General features: G+C 40.9%; 2 protein-coding genes across 2 annotated transcripts in view; both read left to right on the forward strand.

Annotated features, from left to right (window-relative positions):
- The window catches only part of LOC124516586 (protocadherin alpha-C2), a 128,894-nt gene continuing 104,860 nt past the window's right edge, over nt 1-24,034 (forward strand). Inside the window, exons 1-2 of the mRNA XM_047086007.1 lie at nt 1-26; nt 1,825-4,164. Of these exons, the coding sequence (XP_046941963.1) occupies nt 10-26; nt 1,825-4,164 (2,357 nt within the window). The 5' untranslated portion in view covers nt 1-9. The remainder of the gene's footprint in view (nt 27-1,824; nt 4,165-24,034) is intronic.
- Nucleotides 11,588-14,077, forward strand: LOC124512497 (protocadherin alpha-13-like). Its single transcript, XM_047080378.1, has one exon. It carries the CDS (start codon nt 11,621-11,623, stop codon nt 14,075-14,077), a length of 2,457 nt encoding a protein of 818 aa, XP_046936334.1. The 5' UTR covers nt 11,588-11,620.

Genomic DNA, 24,034 nt, shown 5'->3' on the forward strand with positions numbered 1-24,034 from the left:
CATCTCCAAATGAAGTTCTTAGAATGACTCAAGGTCATTTAAATTTAAGAAACAAAGATATTAGAATGATTTAAGTATATGTTAAATTTTTGTAAATTATTACTTTTATAGTACAAAAGTAGTTGATGCACATTTTTAGATAATTCCAAATTACATGGACTATTTTCTACAAGTTTTGTGTCTTTTATACTTATTCTTAATTTCAAGATTACATTCAGTGGTGTAAAATTATAATTTCAACCATTTTCTAGTTTAGTTGTTTAAGTATTAAGCTAATTTTATATGTTCCTATCTTTTTAGTAATTTAATTATGTCTAATGGTGTGTAAGGACTACATAACACACTACTTTTTCAGTAAAGTTTCTTAGCAATCACTGTACATTGACTATTTTTGAAAATGAGAGATAGAAAATGAAGAAGCATGGTAGTGATATTAGACAACTTAAATAGTCCAATAGCATCAAAAAATTTTTTTTGGTTAATTAAGAGCCAGTTTTATAGTTGATTTAAGTTATCTTATACTTGTAGAACCATTATTGATTACTTTTTTCTGGTTCAATAAATATTTCTTATCTCAGTTCCTTTTGTTATTATATGTAGAAGGAATGGTGACCGATCATTGACTTTAAAGATTTTGACTTGAATTTTAATGAGCTTATATACTCTGTATTTAATTGCTCACAACTAGCTGTAGGATCTTATCTGTGTTGTGTTTTCCCTTAAAGGTGCTCTTGATTTAATTAATCAGATTATGATAAGTCCTTTCTTTCTCCCTTGCAATCGTAGTCACCATTCTGACTTTCTGAAGAGAAGCATATTTTGAGTGACTACTAACTGGCCTGATGGGAAAATTTTTAAAGGGAAACCAGAAGTTCATTGTAAAGTTGATATTCTTTTGATTTTAGTTATTGAGACTGGGCTCCAAAACATCTCACCAGTTCTTTTCATATTAGGGCTCCACTTCTACTTTAGACAGTTGTGAAATTTGGAGGTTTTGATTCAACATTTTACAGGAAAATGCTTTCCTTCTGCTAGAATAAAACTTCACTGGATCTGTACCCAAACCTCATTTTAACATGTTATGGGAATGAGAGCAGTTGTATGAAAAGTCATCACATTTGAGTATCAAGGAGCCAAAACAATGACATGCTTCATATTTATGTTGAATTCTCATATTTACCAGAAGTATGAATAAAATAATTTGTATGAATGAAATATTCAGTTAATAGACATATCTTAGTTTCTTTTTCTTTACTAAATGAGGGATTCTTGAGTTTTCCCTAAAGTCCTACAATTAAGTGCTTGTGAAGGAGAAAAGGCACTACAAGTGGGAATTGTAAGCAAAGTCGAGGGTGATGTATATTATTCTTTGTTTTGTTCTCCATGATAGGCAAAGAGTAGCTTTTTATGGCTATTTTATGATAGACTTTGAAGCAGAATATTTAATAATCTGAAGAATAATGGAAATGATTGTCCTTTGTTACATTAAATAAATAGTCATTTACAAACGATCCATGAAAATATCCAAAAGTCAAAAAACTTAAAGTGTCCTGGGAAGTGGCTAAACCAAAAAGAACCTCAGGATCTTTCTTGTACTTACATAATCAGTCACATGATGTCGCTGTACACTCAGAAGGTGGAAAAGGAAAACTTTGTCTCGCGTTCAGCTTCCAACCACTGGCAGAATAGGATCGACTCCATATTGACCGGAACGCTGGGTAAATTTTATCAAACATATACCTACGGAAAGGAAGACTGCTCACAAAGGTTCCCAGGCGAGCAGTCCCTTAAAACTAACAGTCCCATCTCAGAGATCTCGTTAACTACAATGGTGTTTTCCTGGAGAGGAGGCCCAGGAGCCCGGCGATTGCTCCTGGCGCTTCTGCTCCTTGCAGCTGGGAAATCTGGGAGCGGCCAGGTCCACTACTCGGTCCCGGAGGAGGCCAAACACGGCACTTTCGTGGGCCGCATCGCGCAAGACCTGGGACTGGAACTAGCGGAGCTCGTACCGCGCTTTTTCCGTGTGGCGTCCAAAGGCCGCCGAGACCTTCTGGAGGTAAATCTGCAGAATGGCATTTTGTTTGTGAATTCTCGGATCGACCGAGAGGAGCTCTGTGGGAGGAGTACCGAGTGTAGCATCCACCTGGAGGTGATCGTGGACAGGCCGCTGCAGGTTTTCCATGTGGAGGTGGAGGTGAAAGACATTAATGATAACCCGCCGGTGTTCAGAGAAGTAGAACAAAAGGTACTTATCTCTGAATCTGCACCTCTGGATTCTCATTTTCCTCTAGAGGGCGCTTCCGATGCGGACATCGGCGTAAACTCTCTTCTGACCTATAGGTTAGGAATAAATGAGTATTTTACTCTTAAATTAAAAACGAAAAACGATAAAAGTATATTGCCTGAACTAGTTCTACGGAAGTCATTGGATAGAGAGGAAACGCCAGAACTTAATATATTGCTGACCTCCCAGGATGGCGGCAAACCCGAGCTAACAGGATCTGTTCAGATTAAAATAAGCATCCTGGATGTGAATGACAACGCTCCGGAGTTTGATAAGCCTGGCTATAGAGTAGTGTTGTTTGAAAATGTCCCAAACGGCACGAGAGTGATTCAATTAAATGCTTCTGATCTAGACGAAGGGGTCAATAGAGAAATTTCCTATGCAATCAGACTGATTTTGCCAGTGAGTGAGAAATGCATGTTTTCAATAAATGCAGAAACAGGTGAAATCAGAATTTATGGGAAATTGGATTTTGAAGAGAATAATGAGTATGAAATTCAGGTTAACGCCATTGATAAAGGGATTCCTTCCATGGCAGGTCACTGCACAGTCCTAGTGGAAGTTCTGGACCTGAATGACAATACCCCTGAGGTAATGATTACTTCGTTGTCTCCCCCGGTGAGAGAGGATGTTCAGGTGGGCACTGTCATCGCCTTGATCAGCGTGTCCGACCGTGACTCTGGCGCCAACGGGCAGGTGACCTGCTCACTAACACCCCATGTCCCTTTCAAGCTGGTGTCCACCTTCAAGAATTACTATTCGCTGGTGCTGGACAGCGCCCTGGACCGCGAGAGCGTGGCGAACTATGCTGTAGTGGTGACCGCACGGGACGGGGGCTCGCCTTCGCTGTCGGCCACGGCCAGCGTGTCCGTGGAAGTGGCCGACGTGAACGACAACGCGCCGACATTCGCGCAGGCCGAGTACACGGTGTTCGTGAAGGAGAACAACCCTCCCGGCTGCCACATCTTCACGGTGTCCGCGCGGGACGCGGACGCGCAGGAGAACGCGCTGGTGTCCTACTCGCTGGTGGAGCGGCGGGTGGGCGAGCGTGCGCTGTCGAGCTACGTGTCGGTGCACGCGGAGAGCGGCAAGGTGTACGCGCTGCAGCCGCTGGACCACGAGGAGCTGGAGCTGCTGCAGTTCCAAGTGAGCGCGCGCGACGCGGGCGTGCCCCCGCTGGGCAGCAACGTGACGCTGCAGGTGTTCGTGCTGGACGAGAACGACAACGCGCCCGCGCTGCTGCCGCTGCCTGGGGCGGGCGGCGCGGGCGGCGCCGTGAGCGAGCTGGTGTGGCGGTCGGTGGGCGCGGGCCACGTGGTGGCGAAGGTGCGCGCGGTGGACGCGGACTCGGGCTACAACGCGTGGCTGTCGTACGAGCTGCAGCCGGCGGCGGGTGGCGCGCGCAGCCCGTTCCGCGTGGCGCTGTACACGGGCGAGATCAGCACGACGCGCAGCCTGGACGAGGCGGACTCGCCGCGCCAGCGCCTGCTGGTGCTGGTGAGGGACCACGGCGAGCCGGCGCTGACGGCCACGGCCACCGTGCTGCTGTCGCTGGTGGAGAGCGGCCAGGCGCCCAAGGCCTCGTCGCGGGTGTTGGCGGGCGCCGCTGGCGCGGAGACGGCGCTGGTGGATGTCAACGTGTACCTGATCATCGCCATCTGCGCGGTGTCCAGCCTGCTGGTGCTCACGCTGCTGCTGTACGTGGCGCTGCGGTGCTCGGCGCCGCCCAGCGAGGGCGCGTGCGGGCCGGGGAAGCCCACGCTCGTGTGTTCCAGCGCGGTGGGGAGCTGGTCGTACTCGCAGCAGAGGCGGCAGAGGGTGTGTTCTGGGGAGGGTCCGCCCAAGACCGACCTCATGGCCTTCAGCCCCAGCCTTCCACAGTCGGGAGAAGATTGTTTAAATTCTTCCAGTGAAGTAAGTCATTGATATTATTTAAGCATATTTGTTTTCTTTAATAACTTTTTGTTAGCGTATAAATAATCTTTTCTTTTTTCTTTGTGTTATCTTTTCTTTTTAAATTCATTTATTTTGAGAGAGAGAGAGAGAGACCAAGCAGGGAAGGGGCAGAGAGGAGAGACAGAATCTTAAGCAGGCTCCACGCTGTCGGCACAGAACCCGAAGCGGGGCTGTATCTCACAAACCCTGGGGTCATGACCTGAGTGGAAATCAAGAGTCGGTTTAGCCTACCGAGCCGTCCCGGGGCACCCCTCAATTGAATCTTTTAAAGTGTATTTTACATCTTGTAATTTTTTTACCGCAAAAAAATCCAGAGGTTTCTCTGACTAGAGAATAAAAACTTAAGTCATTCAGCCTGGTAGTGAAGGCCTTAAAATTTCCTGCCTTTGCCTACTACTATGTCACATATCTTTAGTTAGAACATGAAATATAGCATCATTCCATCAATAATTTTAATCATATATGGTATTGAAATACACCACCTAGGTGGTTCCCTCCATTGTAGAAGTGTAGGTATACTCTTTATTAAAGAGTTCCTTGAAAGATAACTTTTCTTTAAAAAAATTTTTTTAAGTTTTCATTTATTTTTGAGAGAGAGAGAGACAGAGCATGAGTGGGGGAGGGGCAGAGAGAGAGAGACACACAGAATCCGGAGCAGGCTCCAGGCTCTGAGCTGTCAGCACAGAGCCGGATGCAGGGCTCAAACCCACAAGCCGTGAGATCATGACCTGAGCTGAAGTTGGACGCTTAACTGACTGAGCCACCCAGGCACCCCAAGATAGATAACTTTTCAACTGGAAAGTGTTCCCTTTGGAGAGATAAGTATGAATAATTGAAAAGAGTTTGCTCTAGTGAATGTGTACTTGAAGGATGGAGCAGGGGAGATTCTGAAGGTAGGAAAACTAGTAAAGAATTTTTTTATTGTATTCTAGATATCAGGTAATGGAGACAAATCATGACAGTCAAAATGGATTGAAAGAAACATGTACAAGAGGCATTGGCAAAGTAGAGGCAACCTAATAATGACTGATTCATTACAAATCATAAAAGAAAGACAAAAGTAGAAGACGACACTAATGTTTTTAGTTTGGTCACTTAGGAGGATGAGATTGCCAGTAACTGAGATGCAGGGTACAGGAGAAACAGTTTGTGTATGGTTGTCCAGCTACCAAACGGAGAGAAACATTTAAGAAAATATTACTTTTGTGGTTCTTGGAGCATGCCATTATGATTGGAAATGTCATTTTGATCTGGAACTCAGGGGAGATTATAAAGGTAGATTTGGGAGTAATTCCTTTAGAGAACAACCTATGAAAGAATTAAATCAGAAGATATACATAACAAAATGAAATCAATGTGTCCAAGTAAAGAATTTAGGTGAATAGGTGTGTTAGTTCCTGGGGTTGCTGTAGCAAATTACCAAAAACTGGCTGGCTTAAGACAACAAAAAATTACTTTCTCTCCACTCTGGGAACAAGAAGTCCAAAATTAAAGTTTTGGCAGGGCTGTACCCTCTGGAGCTTGAAAGAAAAATGTGTTATCTCTGATATCTCCTGATGGCTATCGGCATTCCTTGGCTTTTGGCCACACCACTCTGTCTCCCTGGTCACATTGCCTACTTTTCTTCTTCTTTTTTATTATTATAATAATTTATAGTTTTATATATTCAAAATCTGAGTGTATCCATTGTTTATAAATGTAGATTCATGATTACAAGTCAAATTGGGTAGTATTTATAAGTATGATCTATAAGTATTATTTATTATACTTATTATATAGCAATTTAATTTCTTTTGGACACAATAGAAACATATTTCTAGTTACACTCTTGGTTAAATTTATATTCCTTAGTGATGTGTTTATCCTCTGGAGTTATTACCGAGCATCAGAAATTCAGAGGAGAGGTTGAGGCTACATCTAAGACTTTAGTCAGAGATTCCAGTCTGTAATTATTGGGATGTCCATTACTCTTTTCAAAGCTACTATTTTTTCCCTGAATTTTGAGCCTTTAATATGGGCACAAGATTCTCCAAAATTTGAAGATTAAATTTTTTGCTTATGTTTATCTTTTTGATCCTTAAAACATTTAAAATGATTTTTTGAGGTGTAAAACTTCTTTGTAAAGAAATACACAATGTTAAGAACTATGTAGAATAAAAAGCGTAAGCTTCAAATGCTGGTAAACATTAACAGTTGGAGCCTATATTTTTAGATCTTTTGTCTGTGAATTAATAGGTCAAATTATAGGTATTCTATATAAATACTTTTGTCACTTTTGTTCAATGATTCTGTCTCTATTTTTCTTCAAATGGATTTTGAATTTGAACCCATTGCTAGAATAATTGTATAACATTCAAAAAAATTTAAAGTAAAATATCCTGTTCATTGCCACTATCACATAATTTTTTGACAAAAAAGTTTTATTTTTATTGGACTTTGTGCATATAATATTTCCAATAAAACAAAAAGTAAAAAATAAAAAATAATATATTATAAACATGCATATATAATGATTGTTTTTTAATTCCATTAAGTAATACCATTATTTTTTATCGTCCCTGTATTTATTTTATTTTAATTTAAATTTTATCTAGTTAACATACAGTGCAATATTGGTTTCAGGAATATAATTCATTGATTCATCACTTACATACAGCACCCAGTGCTCATCACAACAAGTGTTCTCCTTAGTACCCATCAACCCGCCTAGCCCATCTCCCATCCTCCTCCCTCCATCAACCCAGTTTGTTCTTTATCATTAAGATTCTCTTGTAGTTTGTTTCCCTCTCTTCTCTTCCCCCTCCTTCCCATATGTTCATCTGTTTTGTTTCTTAAATTCCACGTATGAGTGAAAGAAATCATATGGTATTTGTCTTTCTCTGATTGACTTATTTTGCTCAGCATAATATATTCTAGCTCTATCCACATCATTGCAAATGGCAAGATTTCATTCTTTTTGATGGCTGAATTACATATTTGTACATATATACATATCTTCTTGTCCACTCATCAGTCTGGACATTTGGGCTCTCTCCATAGTTTGGCTATTGTTGATAATGCTGCTATAAACATTGTGTTGCATGTACCCCTTCAAATCTGTATTTTTGTATCCTTTGGGTTAATACCTAATAGTGCAATTGCTGGATTGTAGGGTAGTTCTATTTTTAGTTTCTTGAGGAACCTCTATACTGTTCTCCAGATTGGCTGCACTAGTTTGCATTCCCACCAACAGTGCAAGAGGATTCCTTTTGCTCTGCACCCTCAACAACACCTGTTGTTTCTTGTGTTGTTAATTTTAGCCATTCTGACAGCTGTGAGGTGGTATCTCATTGTGGTTTTGATGTTTATTTCCCTGGTGATGAGTGATGTGGAGCATCTTTTCATGTATTAGTTAGCCATCTGTATGCCTTCTTTGGAAAAGTGTCTATGTCTTCTACCCATTTTTTAACTGGGCTATTTATTTTTTTGGGTGTTGAGTTTGATAAATTCTTTACAAATTTTGGATACTAACTCTTTATCAAATATGTCATTACAAATATCTTCTCTTATTCTGTAGGTTGCCTTTTAGTTTTGTTGATTGTTTCCTTTGCTGTGCAGAAGCTTTTTATTTTGATGAGGTCCCAATAGTTCATCTTTGCTTTTGTTTACTTTGCCTTCAGCGACATGCCTGGTAAGAAGTTGCTCTGATTGAAGTCAAAGAGGTTTCTGCCTGTGTTCTCCTCCAGTATTTTGATGGTTTCCTATCTCATATTTGGGTCTTTCACCCATTTTGAATTATTTTTGTGTATGGTGTAAAAAAGCGGTCCAGTTTCATTCTTCTGCATGTTGCCATCTAGTTTTCCCAACACCGTTTATTGAAGAGACTGTCTTTTTTCCACTGGATACTCTTTCCTACTTTGAAGATTAGTCGACTATATATTCGTGGGTTCATTTCTGGGTTTTCTATTCCATTCAATTGGTCTATGTGTCTGTTTTTGTGACAGTACCTTATCTTTGTAATACAGCTTGAAATCCAGAATTGTGATGCCTCTAGATTTTTTTTAAGGTTTGCTTTGGCTATTTGGGGTCTTTTGTGATTCCATACAAATTTTAGGATTGTTTGTTCTAGCTCTTCGAAAACTGCTGGTGGTATTTTGACAAGGATTGCATTAAATGTGTCAATTGCTTTGGGTAGTATAGACATTTTAACAATGTTTCTTCTCCAATCCACGAGCGTGGAATGCTTTTCCATTTCTTTGTGTCCTCTTCAATTTCTTTCATAAGTGTTCTATAGTTTTCAGAGTACAGATTTTTTACCTCTTTAGTTAGGTTTTTTCCTAGGTATCTTACTATTTTTGGTGAAGTTGCAAATGGGATCAATTCCTTGATTTCTTTTTCTGCTGCTTTGTTATTGGTGTATAGAAATGCAACAGATTTCTGGATGTTGATTTTATATCCTGCGACTTTGCTAAGTTCATATATTAATTCTAGAAATTTTTTGGTGGAGTTGTTCGGGTTTTCTACATAAGAGTATCATGTCGTCCGCAAGTAGTGAAAATTTGACTTCTTCCTTGCCAGTTTGGATGCCTTTTATTTCTTTTTGTTGTCTGATTGCTAAAGCTAAGATTCCCAGGACTATGTTAAATAGTAATGTTGAGAGTGGACATCCTTGTCTTGTTCCTGACCATAGGGGAAAGACTGTTGGTTTTTCCCCATTGAGGATGATATCAGCTGTGGGTCTTTCATATATGGCCTTTATAAACTTGAGGTATTTTCCATCTATCCCTACATTATTGAGGTTTTTTTTTTAAAATCAAGAATGGTTGCTGTATTTTGTCAAAACATTGCCTCCTCTTCTGAATATCATCTTCTTCATATGTTTGTTTGCCTTATAAGGATACATGTGATTGCACTTTAGGGCCTACGTAGGTAATCGAGGCTAAGCTCCTTCTCTCAGGACCCTAAGCTTAATCACATAATTTTCCATAGAAAGTAATATTTGCAGGTTCCAGGGATTAAGATGTGGGCATATCTTTTAGGGGAGTTGCCATTCAACCCACTATAATAAGCTAAAAATCACAAGGTAATACAACAGACAGCTGAAATAAAACTCAAAGTACAATACATCAAGTAAATGTTAGAAGTTTGAGGGGAAGAGGAGGAGATAAACAGAACAAACTTCCCCCCGAAGAAGTAGAAAGTTTAAATGTGTGTGTGTATAATATGTGTACATGTGTATGTATACATATTTAAAGACACTTGAGTATTTTTGTAGTGTGAAGAAAAGAAGCAAGTAAAGAAGGAGATACTGAAGATGAGGCAGATTAAGAATGTAGATAAAGATGAAAAGTATGAAGGATAATGTTTTAAGAGGATAAGATTGGCTTTAAAAGTAGGGACCACTTTTCCTTAGTAGGCAATGAAAAAATAGAGAATATAAAGAAAAATGTTGATATAAGAAGAGAGCCATTAAATTTATGTTTGATTACTTATCTCTCTGGGTAAATTATCTGAGAATGAAATGGTGGGAATGAGGCTGGGAATTTGAGAAGAGAAAGAAGAAAATCTAGAAGAATCTCTGTATGTAGGAGGAAAGAGTTATGAATTCATTTGAGAGCCCAATCAAGGTAAAGGTGAGAGTAAGCTTGTAGGGAATACAGAGATGATGGTGAAATGGCATCCCTAAATGGAGAAGCTCAATAAGAGAGAAAATGAGTAGTTAGGCTGTGTATTGGAAGCTAAGGGAAATGTTAGAGGAATAATGTAAGTAGTTAAGTGCTTTTGGGGTGTCTGACGTATTATAAATAGTTGATCATATAATCAAGGTTAGGTGGAAAGGAAAGGGAAACAGGATGGAGCTTGATAAACAAGAACAACAGAAAGAATTGAGGGACTGTTCCCACTATAAGAGTAAAGCTATGTTAATAAAAGTAATGGAACATGAGAGGAGGATGAGTTTAAGAGAATATCAAATACACTACCCAAATTTTCACAGATGAGCAAAAATACAAAAATGAACTCAACTATTGTTTCCTGCAGATTTGTGCATAGAACAGGCAAGATAATTGTTGGAGCTGTACTGCATCTTTTTTTTTAATTGTAAAATGTTTGTTTTTAAGAGAGAGTGAGAAAGAGTCACAGCGCAAGTGGGGGAAGAGCAAAGAGAGGGGGAGACAGGATTGGAAGCAGGCTTCAGGCTCCAAGCTGTCAGCACAGAGCCAGACGTAGGGCTTGAAGTGGTGAACCGTGAGATCATGATGTGATCTGAAGTTTGATTTTTAACCGACTGAGCCACTCAGGAGCCCCTGTACTGCATCTTTCATAGCCCTATTTCACCTGGAACTTTTTGGCTTGGTAAAGATAGTTGTAGCAGTAGGTAAATGTAAAATTTTCTTCCTTTCTTCCTTGCTAAAGATGTGTTAGCATCTACCTGTTGATTTTTGGAGTATCAGTCAATTTAAATGATAGTAAGTTTTTTTTACAGTGATGGTGTGCAAGAGAACAGGGAAGTTTAGCTTATTTGTAGTAATCTAAATTCCATCAAATAGATAGGATGCTACTTCTTGGCATGTTTTATACAAAGAGAAATTTAAAGCATTGTTATATTTTAATAGTCTAAATTATTGTGTTTATGCACAAGTGTGCTCCCATACAAACTCATACACACATTGACAGGACACTTCCTTTAAATACAAATATTGTATCCACATTTCACCGTCATATTTGGGGGAAGTTACAAATACAGTATATTTATTTAAAATCTGGTATATCACTTATTAATATTTTTCACAATCATTTGTTTTCTTCTTATAATTGATTGTGTTTCCATTTTGAGTCAATGGCTGTTGTGTGAGCAGTTATAAATAAATATTATAGGAAAAAGATATTCCCAAACAAAACCCCCAAAACTAGGCAGAACTGGAAACTGATTTCCAAAAGTAAATGCCGAAACTTCCTCTTTCAAAATTCTGCATGAAAGTTTCTGCAAAAATTTATTTGTGGAAAAATGGAATTCATCGACAAATTTTCAACTAGCATCCAATAAAAAGAAGAATGTAGTTATTTACTGTCTCTGGAACGAAAGACATTTAATCTTCAGTTGGGTATTTGCAGTGAAAAACCTCACGAAATGCAAAAAAAAAAAAAACAAACCAACCCTACATCAACGGAAAATAGGAATACTGAATCATGTTTACAGTTACAAATTCATGCGCTTGGTGTCGCTCTTCACTGAGAACGTTTGCCTGAAGAACGTGCCTCCGCTTCTTCCGTCCTGCAGAAAATTTGGCAGATAGTGGAAAACCTCTAGTGAATCCTTCCCCAATAGAAGGCCGTGAGAATCAGTTTGCGGTAAGGTATTACATATACATTAAGCTATCTTTGAATCCTTTTGAGTGTACCATGCTGTTTTCCTGGCGAGGAGGCCCCGGAGCCCTGAGTTTTCTCCAGTCGCTTCTGCTGCTCACAGCCTGGGAGGCTGGGAGCGGCCAGATCCACTACTCGGTCCTGGAAGAGGCCAAACACGGCACTTTCGTGGGCCGAATCGCACAGGACCTGGGGCTGGAGCTGGCAGAGCTGGTGCGACGCCAATTCCGGGTGGTGTCCAAAGGCCGCGGGGACCTACTGGAGGTAAATCTGCAGAATGGAATTTTGTTTGTGAATTCTCGGATCGACCGGGAGGCGTTGTGCGGGCGGAACGCGGAGTGCAGCATCCACCTGGAGGTGATCGTGGACAGGCCGCTGCAGGTTTTCCATGTGGAGGTGGAGGTTAAAGATATTAACGACAACCCGCCTGTGTTCCCTGAAAGTAAGAAAAGAATAATCATTGCGGAATCTAGACCCCCAGAAACTCGGTTTCCACTAGATGGCGCATCCGATGCAGATATTGGAGTAAACTCAGCCTTGACCTACCGAATCGATCCCAACGACTATTTCGCTTTGGACACACAAAACAATCGTGAACAAACGTCTTCGTTGTCACTTGTGTTGAGAAAATCATTGGACAGAGAGCAAATTCAGGAGCATAGTTTATTATTGACAGCCAATGATGGGGGTAAACCGGAGATGACCGGCACAGTTCAGCTGCTGATCGAAATTCTGGATGTGAATGACAATGCCCCAGAATTTGACCAATTCATTTATAAAGTGACGGTATTAGAGAACGCATTTAATGGTACATTAGTGATCAAGCTAAATGCCACAGATCTTGATGATGGTGCGAATGGAGACATAAGCTACTCATTTAGAAGGCCTGTATCTCCTGCAGTGCTGAATGCATTTATCATAAATCCTAACAGTGGAGAAATTAGAACAAAGGGTAAACTAGATTTCGAAGAAAAGAAATTGTACGAAATATCGGTGGAGGCAATAGACAAGGGGAATATTCCAATGGCAGGTCATTGTACCATTTTTGTGGAAGTACTAGATATAAACGATAATATCCCACATATTACCATCACTTCTCTGTCACTCCCGGTACGAGAGGATGTTCAGGTGGGCACTGTCATCGCCTTGATCAGCGTGTCCGACCGTGACTCTGGCGCCAACGGGCAGGTGACCTGCTCACTAACACCCCATGTCCCCTTCAAGCTGGTGTCCACCTTCAAGAATTACTATTCGCTGGTGCTGGACAGCGCCCTGGACCGCGAGAGCGTGTCGGACTATACTGTAGTGGTGACCGCACGGGACGGGGGCTCGCCTTCGCTGTCGGCCACGGCCAGCGTGTCCGTGGAAGTGGCCGACGTGAACGACAACGCGCCGGCATTCGCGCAGGCCGAGTACACGGTGTTCGTGAAGGAGAACAACCCTCCCGGCTGCCACATCTTCACGGTGTCCGCGCGGGACGCGGACGCGCAGGAGAACGCGCTGGTGTCCTACTCGCTGGTGGAGCGGCGGGTGGGCGAGCGTGCGCTGTCGAGCTACGTGTCGGTGCACGCGGAGAGCGGCAAGGTGTACGCGCTGCAGCCGCTGGACCACGAGGAGCTGGAGCTGCTGCAGTTCCAAGTGAGCGCGCGCGACGCGGGCGTGCCCCCGCTGGGCAGCAACGTGACGCTGCAGGTGTTCGTGCTGGACGAGAACGACAACGCGCCCGCGCTGCTGCCGCTGCCTGGGGCGGGCGGCGCGGGCGGCGCCGTGAGCGAGCTGGTGTGGCGGTCGGTGGGCGCGGGCCACGTGGTGGCGAAGGTGCGCGCGGTGGACGCGGACTCGGGCTACAACGCGTGGCTGTCGTACGAGCTGCAGCCGGCGGCGGGTGGCGCGCGCAGCCCGTTCCGCGTGGCGCTGTACACGGGCGAGATCAGCACGACGCGCAGCCTGGACGAGGCGGACTCGCCGCGCCAGCGCCTGCTGGTGCTGGTGAGGGACCACGGCGAGCCGGCGCTGACGGCCACGGCCACCGTGCTGCTGTCGCTGGTGGAGAGCGGCCAGGCGCCCAAGGCCTCGTCGCGGGTGTTGGCGGGCGCCGCTGGCGCGGAGACGGCGCTGGTGGATGTCAACGTGTACCTGATCATCGCCATCTGCGCGGTGTCCAGCCTGCTGGTGCTCACGCTGCTGCTGTACGTGGCGCTGCGGTGCTCTGCGCCGCCCAGCGAGGGCGCGTGCGGGCCGGGGAAGCCCACGCTGGTGTGTTCCAGCGCGGTGGGGAGCTGGTCGTACTCGCAGCAGAGGCGGCAGAGGGTGTGCTCTGGGGAGGGTCCGCCCAAGACCGACCTCATGGCCTTTAGCCCCAGCCTTCCTCCGTGTCTGAGTTCTACAGAGGGAACAGGTGAAGGAGAAGCTGATTCAGAACGTTTGAAAGAGGTGAGTTCGTATTTAAAACTGTCTTACTATTTTAGCCTTATTCACACTTTTATCGTTTAAGATTCATTCTCAATTGTAAGATTATTCTTTAATTTTGCTCATGGTTATGGAATTTAATGAGTATTACTGACATAGTGGGTCGAATTATTTTTCAGGTAAGTTTTTAGTAAAAAGTCATGATAAACTGCCCATAACGGTCATCATTTGTGGCGGTTTTTTGTATCACACAGGGTTTATAATTATTTGTTTCCTTTTTTAATGTTTATTTATTTTTGAGAGAGAGAGCGTGAGCGAGGGAGAGGCAGAAAGAGAGGGAGGGGCGGAGAGAGAGGGAGACAGAGGATCGGAAGTGGTGCTGCGATCGCAGAGCCTGATTCGGGACTCAAACTCACGACCTGAGCTGAAGTAGACCACCTACCTGACTGAGCCATCCAGGCACCCGTATTATCATTTATTTTCTGTGTGAGCATTTATAAGAAACCACACCTTGTGAATACTTAAGCATTTAGAAGAGGTTTGTTTTAATGAGGCTAACCAGAATTTTAAAACTTTAAATGTTTTTATAAAATTTATACATATGCCATTTTACGTGTTTTATTTTAAAGAGGGCATAACCTTTTACATAAATGCCCTTCAAAGGTGCATTTTTGTTTCTTTAAAAAAATTTTTTTTCTGGGGGCTCCTGGGTGGCTCAGTGGGTTAAGTGTCCGACTTTGGCTTTGGTCACGATCTCACAGTTCGTGAGTTGGAGGCCCGTGTTGGGCTCTATGCTGACAGCTTAGACCCTGGAGCCTGCTTCGGATTCTGTGTCTCCTCCTCTCTCTGTCCCTCCCCTGATCGCATTCTGTCTCTCAAAAATAAATAAACATTAAAAAATTTTTTAAAAGGGGCGCCTGGGTGGCTTAGTTGGTTGGGCGTGCAACTTTGGCTCAGGTCATGATCTCAAAGTTTGTGAGTTTGAGCCCTCCCCCCAGCGGGCTCTGTGCTGACAGCTCAGAGCCTGGAGCCTGCTTTGGATTCTATGTCTCCCTCTCTCTCGGTCCCTAACCCACTCGCATTCTGTCTCTGTCTGTCTCAAAAATAAATAAACAAAAAAAAATTTTTTTTTAAGTTTTTTTGGCTTGGTCCCTCCTCATTTTCTTCTAGTCACATCACCATTCCTGTCAGGTATCCAATACAAACAGGCTTGTAATTTTCCTTTCACATATTTATTTGCAGTCATTGGATTGCTACACATGTGCAAACATCTGGTGGCTTTTTGCTAGTGTTTATTTTAGCTTATTAGGATAGATAATGCATTTTACATTTCCTCAATCACCAATACCTTTGGAAATCCCCACATATCTAATACTTTTGTATGTTGTCAGACAAGTATCCAATTTCTTTTTTGTTTTTGTTTTTCTTATTTTTTAAAGTAAGCTCCACGGGGGTGCCTAGGTGGCTCAGTCGGTTAAGCCTCTGACTTTGGCTCAGGTCATAATCTCACGGTTTGTGAGTTTGAGCCCTGCTCAGAGCCTGGAGCCTGCTTTGGATTCTGTGTCTCCTTCTCTCTCTGCCCCTCCCCCACTTGTGCTCTGTCTCTCTCTATTATAAATAAATAAATGTAAAAATAAATTTAAAGTAGGCTCCACACCTAATGTGGAGCACAACATGCTGTGTGAACTCACAATTGGATGCTTTAAACAACTGAGCCACCCAGTTGCCCCATGATATTTTTAATAGCCGTGTAGTACCCCATAATACAGGGTGAATCATTGATATATATTCAGTTATTCACCTGTTGATGAGTATTTTGTTTCAAGTATTCATTAGCCCTCCTAAACCATGGTGTACTATTACTTACATGTTTCTTATTTATTTATCAAAAACTTTACATTTATTTATTTTTATTTTTAATTTTTTAAAACATTTATTTAGGTTTGAGAGACAGAGCATAAGCAGGGGAGGGACAGAGAAAGAGGGAGACACAGAATCAGAAGTAGGCTCCAGGCTCTGAGCTGTCATCACAGAGCCCAACACGGGGCTCAAACTTACAAGCCATGAGATCATGACCTGAGCCAAAGTTGATGCTTAACCGACTGAGCCACCCAGGCGCCCCTACATTTATTTGTTTATTTTGAGAGAGAGAGAGAGAGAGAGAAAGAGAGGGAGCACGAGCCAGGGAGGGGCAGAGAGAGAGGGAGGGAGAGAATTCCAAGAGGCTCTGTGCTGTCTGGAGCCAGATGCTCGGCTCAATCTCACCAACCTTGAGATCATGACTGGAGCCTAAATCAAGAGTCTGACGCTTAATCTACTGAGTCACCCAAGCACCCCTCATTTATATATTTCTAAAATATTGGTGGTTTCATTTCTGTGAAATTCATTTTCAGATGTGGAATTGACACATCAAAGGGTATTAATAATTTTAATTTTCAAATGTTTTGCTAGAGTACTTTTCAAGAATTTTGTAGTACTTTTAATTTCCACCAAGTTATGAGCAACCTCTTTTATCTCTAAAAGCAAAAGCAGTCTTACATTCTGCCAGTGTGATATCTCATTGTTACTTTAATTCCTACATACTACCGGTGAATTTCAGCATACTGTCATTTATGTTTGGTTTTCTTTGATTTATCAATTAAATTCTTTTCCCATTTTTATTTGAAAAAAAATGTTTTCAGTTCGAGAAAGTTCTTTTTAAAATATAGATATTAACTTTTATCTTCTACCTATATCACAAATATTTTTTCTCCTATACAACTTATATTGATGTAGTTATGTATATTTTGCCATATAAATGTGTTTTTTACATTTCTGTACTAAAATACATCTATTTTTCTTTTATGGATTTTACAGTCTCCATGTTTATTTAGGAAGATCTTAATTTTTATATGGAACATCCATTAATTAAATTAATTTAATAAACATTTATTTCTAATTTAAGTTAATTTGAAAAATTGAAGTATAATTGACATATAACATTATACTCATTTCAGATATACATATAATGGTTTGACATTTGTATATATTGGAAAATGATCACCACAATAAGTCTAGTTAACACCCATCAACATACATAGTTGCAACTTTTTTTTCTTGTAATTAGAACTTTTCCTATGTACTCTTTTAGCAACTTTGTTTTTAATATTTATTTATTTTGAGAGAGAGTGAGAGCAGGGGAGGAGAGAGAGAGAAAGAGAGAGAGAATGAGAGAGAGAATTCCAAGCCAGCTCCATGCTGTCAGTGCAGAGCCTGACTTGGGCCTCAAACTCACAAACTCAGATCATGACCTGAGATAAAATCAAGAGTTGTAGGCTTAACTGACTGAGCCACCCAGGCATCCCTAGCAACTTTCAAATATACAATTTAGTATTATTAAGTATAGTCACTGTACTGTACATTATGTCCCCAGAACTTATTTATTTTATAACCAGAAGTTTGTACCTCTTGCTCACCTTCAGTCATTTTGCCCACTCCCACCCCCTGCAAATGGCAAACACCAATCCATTCTCTGTATAGTTTGGGTTTTTTTAAGGTTCCACACCAGTGAGATAATTTTTCTTTTTTTCTTTTTTATTTATTTTTTAAAATTTACATCCAAATTAGTTAACAAATAGTGCAACAATGATTTCAGGAGTAGATTCCTTAGTGCCCCTTACCCATTTAGCCCATCCCCCTCCCACTACCCCTCCATAACCCTCAGTTTGTTCTCCAAATTTATGAGTCTCTTCTGTTTTGTCCCCCTCCCTGTTTTGATATTATTTTTGTTTCTCTTATGTTCATCTGTTTTGTCTCTTAAAGTTCTCATATGAGTGAAGTCAAAGGATTTTTGTCTTTCTCTGACTGACTAATTTCACTTAGCATAATACTCTCCAGTTCTGTCCACATAGTTGCAAATGGCAAGATTTCATTCTTTTTGATTGCCAAGTAATACTCCATTGTGTGTGTGTGTGTGTGTGTGTGTGTGTGTGTGTGTATCACATTTTCTTTATCCATTCATACATTGATGGACATTTGGGCTCTTTCCATACTTCGCCTATTGCTGATAGTGCTGCTATGAACATGGGGGTGCATGTGTCCCTTCGAAACAGCACGCCTGTATCCCGTGGATAAATGCCTAGTAGTGCAATTGCTGGGTTGTAGGGTAGATCTATTTTTAGTTTTTTGAGGAACCTCTATACTGTTTTCCAGAGTGGCTGCACCAGCTTGCATTCCCATAGTGAGATCATTTTTCTTTTTTTTTAATGTTTATTTATTTTTTTTAAGAGAGAGAGAGACGCAGAGCATGAGTAGGGGAGAGGCAGAGAGAGAGAGGGAGACGTAGAATCCGAAGCAGGCTTCAGGGTCCAAGCTGTCAGCGCAGAGCCCAATGCGGGGTTCGAACTCACAAACTGTGAGATCATGACCTGAGCTGAAGTCGGACGCCCAACCAACTGAGCCACTCAGGCACCCCTTGAGATCATTTTTCTTAATGTAGTTATTTATTGCTGTAAACTTACCTCTTAGCACTGCTTTTGCTGTATCCCCTAAGTTTTACTATGTTGTGTTTCCATTTTCACTTCTTTCAAAATATCTCTTATTTCCCTTTTGTTTCATCTTTGACCCACTGTTTTTTGTTTTTTTTTAATTTTTTTTTCAACGTTTTTATTTATTTTTGGGACAGAGAGAGACAGAGCATGAATGGGGGAGGGGCAGAGAGAGAGGGAGACACAGAATCGGAAACAGGCTCCAGGCTCTGAGCCATCAGCCCAGAGCCTGACGCGGGGCTCGAACTCGCGGACCGCGAGATCGTGACCTGGCTGAAGTCGGACGCTTAACCGACTGCGCCACCCAGGCGCCCCAATTTGACCCACTGTTTTTAAGGAGTGTGTTGTTAAATTTCCAAGTATTTGTGAATTTTCCCATTTTCCTCTGGTTATCGACTTCTAGTTTCATATGATTATGGTCAGAAAAGATACTCTGTATGATTTTAGTCTTTTAAAATTTGCTGAGACTTACTTTGTGACCTAATACATGATCTATCATGGAGAATGTTCCATGTGCTCTTGAGAGGACTGTGTATTCTGTTGAAGTTGGTGGGTATGTTCTGTACATGTCTATTAAGTCCATTTGGTCTAGTTCAGTGTTTTCATACTGATTTTCTGTCTGGATTATCTCTCCATTGATGAAAGTTGGTGTACTGAAGTTCTCTGCTATTACTGTAATGTCATCTATTACTTCCTTCAGATAAGTTAGTATTTGCTTTATATATTTATGTGCTGTGATGCTGGGTAGATATATAACAATTGTTATATTCTTTTGTTGACTTTTATCACGATATAATGACCTTTGTCTCCTGTTACGGTTTTTTACTTAAAGTCGGTTTTATCTGATATAAGTATAGCTACTCCTCTTCTCTCTTTTGGTTTCCATTTGCACAGAATGTATTTTTCCTTTTCTTCACTTATTTATTTGTTTATTTATTTATTTATTTATTTTAGAGAGAGTGAGCACGGGGTGGGGGACAGAGGGGGGGGGAGAATCTCAAGCAGGCTCCATGCTTAGAGTGGAGCTCAATGTGGGGCTTGATCTCAAGACCATGAGATTGTGACCTGAGCCTAAATTAAGAGTCAGATGCTTAACTGACTGAGTCTTTCAGGTGCCCCACGATTTACATCTTTTCAAAGGGTGTATCCATTAACAAATAATTGTAACTATCACTAGTTTTAATATATCTGTTCTTTGACTCTTAAAGTAGTTATGGCACCACCGTATTACAATATTAGAGTATTCTGAATCTGACTCTATACTTACTTTACCAGACTGTGGTATATTTTCATATGTTTTCATGTTACTAGTCATCACCCTTTCATTTCAGCTGGAAGAACTCCTTTCAGCGTTTCTCATAAGGCAGGTCTAATGGTGATGAACTCCCTGAGCCTTTTTTTTTTTTTAAATTGGGGAAAGTCTTTATCTTGTCTCATTTCGAAGGATAACTTTACTGCATAACACATCCTTGGTTGGTGGCTTATTTTTATTTCAGCACATTGAATATATCACCCATTCTCTCCTGGCCTGCGGTGTTTCTGCTGAGAAATCTGTTAATAGCCTAATGGGGGTTTGCTTGTATGAGAGAAATTTTTTTTCTCTTGTGTTTTTAAAATTCTCTCTTTGTTTTATACAGTTTTATTATAATTCATCTTAGGGAAGAGTGTTTCGGATTGAAATTTTGGGATGACCTACTAGCTTCAGGAACTTGGATGTCCAAATCTTTCCTCATATTTGAGAAGTTCTCTGTCATTATTTCTTTAAATAAGCTTTCTACCCTTTTCCCTCTTCTCCTTCTGTGACTCCAATGATTGTTTCTTTTTAAAGGTGTCCCATAAATTCCATATGTCCCAAAGGTTTTCTTCATACCTTTCTCTATTTTTTGTTGTTGTTGCTCCTTTTGACTGGGTTATTTAAATTATCTTTGTTGCTCCCTCTAGTGTCTGTCGGCAGCATTTCAGTTTTCTGGTTCTACAGCAGTAAGCTCTTCTGTTCTCAGTGGCCAGTAGGCATCCAAGTGTGCTGGTTTCCTGTCAGCACCCCTAGTCAGGTAGACAGATAGCAATTCCTTAGATAGCTTTCCGAAAACCCAAAAGGCTAGACACACCCTCACTTCTCTCCCTCCTTCCTGAAGGAGCAAGCTGACCCCTTGCTATTTTTGTTCTCTATAGCCCCCAGGCATCCAAACAATGCCAGTTCCATCAGTTCTCTGATTGAGGCAATACAGAAACTAGTCCTTTAGACAGCCCTGAGACCCATGTTATACTCTTCTCTTTCCCCTTGAAGGTGAAGTAGTGAGAGTATTCTTTCCGGGTGCTGAGGTGTACCAGTATGGGTGAGGGGCTGATGTGAGCAAAGTTAAAATGATCCTTCCTACTGATTTCAGTGCAGCTCTTTCAGCCTTGTGTTCACCTGGGGTACTCCAGCTTCTTAACTGGATTCTGGAATCCTCAAAAATGAATTTTGGCTTATATATCATTGTTATTGGTTATTTTTGTGTGGGAATAAGGGCTGGGAATTCCTATTCTGACATTTTGCTGGCATCATTTTGATACATTTTGAGTTAATTTTTGCAGCAGGTGTGAGGTAGTGATCCAGCTTTATTCTTTTGCAAGTGGATATCCAGTTATCCTGGCATCATTTATTGAAAAGAACTATCCTTTCCCTGTTGAAATGTTTGGGAACCATTGTTGAAAATCAATTGATCAATAAATGTGGGAGTTCATTCCTGGATTTTGATTCTATTCCATTGATTTATATGTCTACCCTTATCCCAGTACCACATTGTTTTCATTATTGTAATTTTGTGGCACGTTTTAAAATCAGGAACTATTAGTGCTCCAACATTGTTCTTTTTTTCAAGATTGTGTTGGCTGTTCTGTGTGACTTGCATTCCCATGTGACTTTTAGGATCAGTTTATCAATTTCTGCAAGGAAGCCAGCTTACTTTTGATAGGGATCAATTTGTACATCAATTTGGGCAGTATTGCCATCACCATCTTAACTTTATAAAGTCTTCTGATCCATGAACGTGGGATTTTCCTCCCATTTACTTAGTTCTTTAGTCCCTTTCAACAATGTTTTGTAGTTTCAGAGTATGCATTTTATACTGATTTTGTTACATTTATTCCTTAGTATTTTGAGTTTTTGATGCTATTATAAATGGAATTGTTTTCTTATTTCATTTTTTGTTGGTTCATTTTTAGAATGGTTAGTGTGTAAACTCTAATTGATGGATTTTTAAAGTTTATATTCAAGTTAGTTAACATACAGTGTAGTCTTTGCTTCAGGAGTAGAACCCAATTACTCATCTGTTATGTATGACACCCAGTGCTCATCCTGAAAAGTGCCCTTCTTAATGCCCATTACCAATTAAACGCACCCTCCCACCCACCCACACCCTTCTAGAAACCCTCAGTTTGTTCTCTGTATTTAAGAGTCTTTTATGGTTTGTGTCTCTCTCTGGTTTTTTTCTTATTTTTTCTTCCCTTCCCCTATGTTCATCTGTTGAGTTTCTCAAATTCCACGCATGAGTGAAATCATATGGTATCTTTCTCTGACTGACTTATTTTGCTCAGCATAATGCCCTCCAGTTTCATTCACGTTGTTGAAAATGGCAATATTTCATTCTTTTTCATTGCTGAGTAGTATTTCATTGTGTATGTGTACCACATCTGCTTTATCCATTCATTAGTTGATGGACATTTGGGTTCTTTCCATAGTTTGGCTATTGTTGATAGCACTGCTATAAACATTGGGGGTGTATGTGCCCCTTTGAATCAGCATTTTTGTATCCTTTGGATAAATTCCTTGCAATGCAATTGCTAGGTTGTAGGGTAGTTCTATTTTTAATTTTTTTGAGAAACCTCTATACTGTTTTCCAAAGTGGCTGCACCAGTTTGCATTCCCACCAACAGTGCAAGAGGATTCCTCTTTCTCTGCATCCTTGACAACACCTCTTGTTTCTTGTGTTGTTAATTTTAGCCACTCTGATAGCTGTGAGGTGATATCTCATTGTGGTTTTGATTTGTAATTTCCCTGATGATAAGTGATGTTGAGAATCTTTTCATGTGTCTGTTATTCATCTGGATGTCTTGTTTGGAAAAGTGTCTGTTCATATCTTCTGCCCATTTCTTCACTGGATTGTTTGTTTTGTGTTGAGTTTGGAAAGTTCTTTTTTTTTTAATTTTAAAACCTTTATTTTTTTTATTTTTTATGTTTTAGCTTAAAATAACAGAAATTTATTCTCTCAAAGTTCCAGAGTTAAGAAATCCAAACTCAAGACATCTGCAGGGTCATAGTCCCTCCTAACCTTCTAGAGAAGTGTTATTCCTTGCTCTTCCAGTTTCTGGAGGCTGGTAGCTATTTTTGGTATTTCTTGGCTTTTAGGTATCATTCTAACCACCACATCCATTTTCACATTGATTTCTTTGTTTTAAATTAAAACAATATTTTTTCAGGAATAGAACTTAGTGATTCTTCATTTACATATAACACCCAGTGCTCATCCCAACCAGTGTCCTCCTTAATGCTCCTCACCCCCTTAGCTCTTACCCCCACCCAACACACTGCCAGCAACCCTCAGTTTGTTCTCCATATTTAAGAGTCTTTTATGGTTTGCCTCCCTCTCTGTTTTTATATTATTTTTGCTTCCCTTCCCTTATGTTTATCTTTTTTGTGTCTTATTTATTTTTTATATTTATTTATTTTGGGGAGAATACAAGTGGGGGAGAGGTGGAGAGGGGGGCAGAGGATCTGAAGTGGGCTCTGCACTGACAGGCTGACAGCAGCAAGCCTGAAGTGGGGCTTGAACTCATGTACCGTGAGATCATGACCTGAACCGAAGTCAGACACTCAAATGACTGAGCCACCCAGGTGCCCTTGTTTTCTATCTTAAATTCCACATATGAGTGAAGTCATATGATAATTGTCTTTCTCTGACTGACTTATTTCGCTTAGCATAACACACTCTAGTTCCATCCAAGTTGTTGCAAATGGCTTGATTTCATTCTTTTGGTAGCCAAGTAATATTCCATTGAATATATATACCACATCTTCTTTATCCATTCATCAGTCCATGGACATTTGAACTCTTTCCATACTTTGGCTATTGTCTATGGTGCTGCTGTAAACATTGGGGTGCATGTTCCCTGTGGATCAGCATTTTTGTATCCTTTGGATAAACACATAGTAGTGTAATTGCTGGGCCATGGGGTAGTTCAATTTTTAATTTTTTGAGGAACCTCCATTCATTTTTCTAGAGTGGCTATACCAGTTTGCACTCCCACCAGCAGTGCATAAGCATTCCCCTTTCTCCACATCCTTGCCAACATCTCTTGTTGCCCGAGTTGTTAATTTTAGCCATTCTGACAGGTGAGGTAGTATCTCATCATCATGGTTTTGATTTGTATTTCCCTGATGATGAGTGATGATGAGTGATGTTGAACATTTTTTTCATGTCTGTTAGCCATCTGGATGTCTTCTTTGGAGAAATGCCTATTCATGTATTTTGCC

Source organism: Lynx rufus, unplaced genomic scaffold (assembly GCF_022079265.1).
Source record: "Lynx rufus isolate CCGP_SWC_20201006 ecotype Redwood Valley unplaced genomic scaffold, mLynRuf1.p SCAF_1, whole genome shotgun sequence".
In the NCBI taxonomy this organism is placed as follows: Eukaryota; Metazoa; Chordata; class Mammalia; order Carnivora; family Felidae; genus Lynx; species Lynx rufus.

Coding starts and splice junctions, on each gene's coding strand:
- LOC124512497 (XM_047080378.1), top strand. CDS start 11,621: ATGCTGTTTTCCTGGCGAGGAGGCCCCGGAGCCCTGAGTTTTCTCCAG.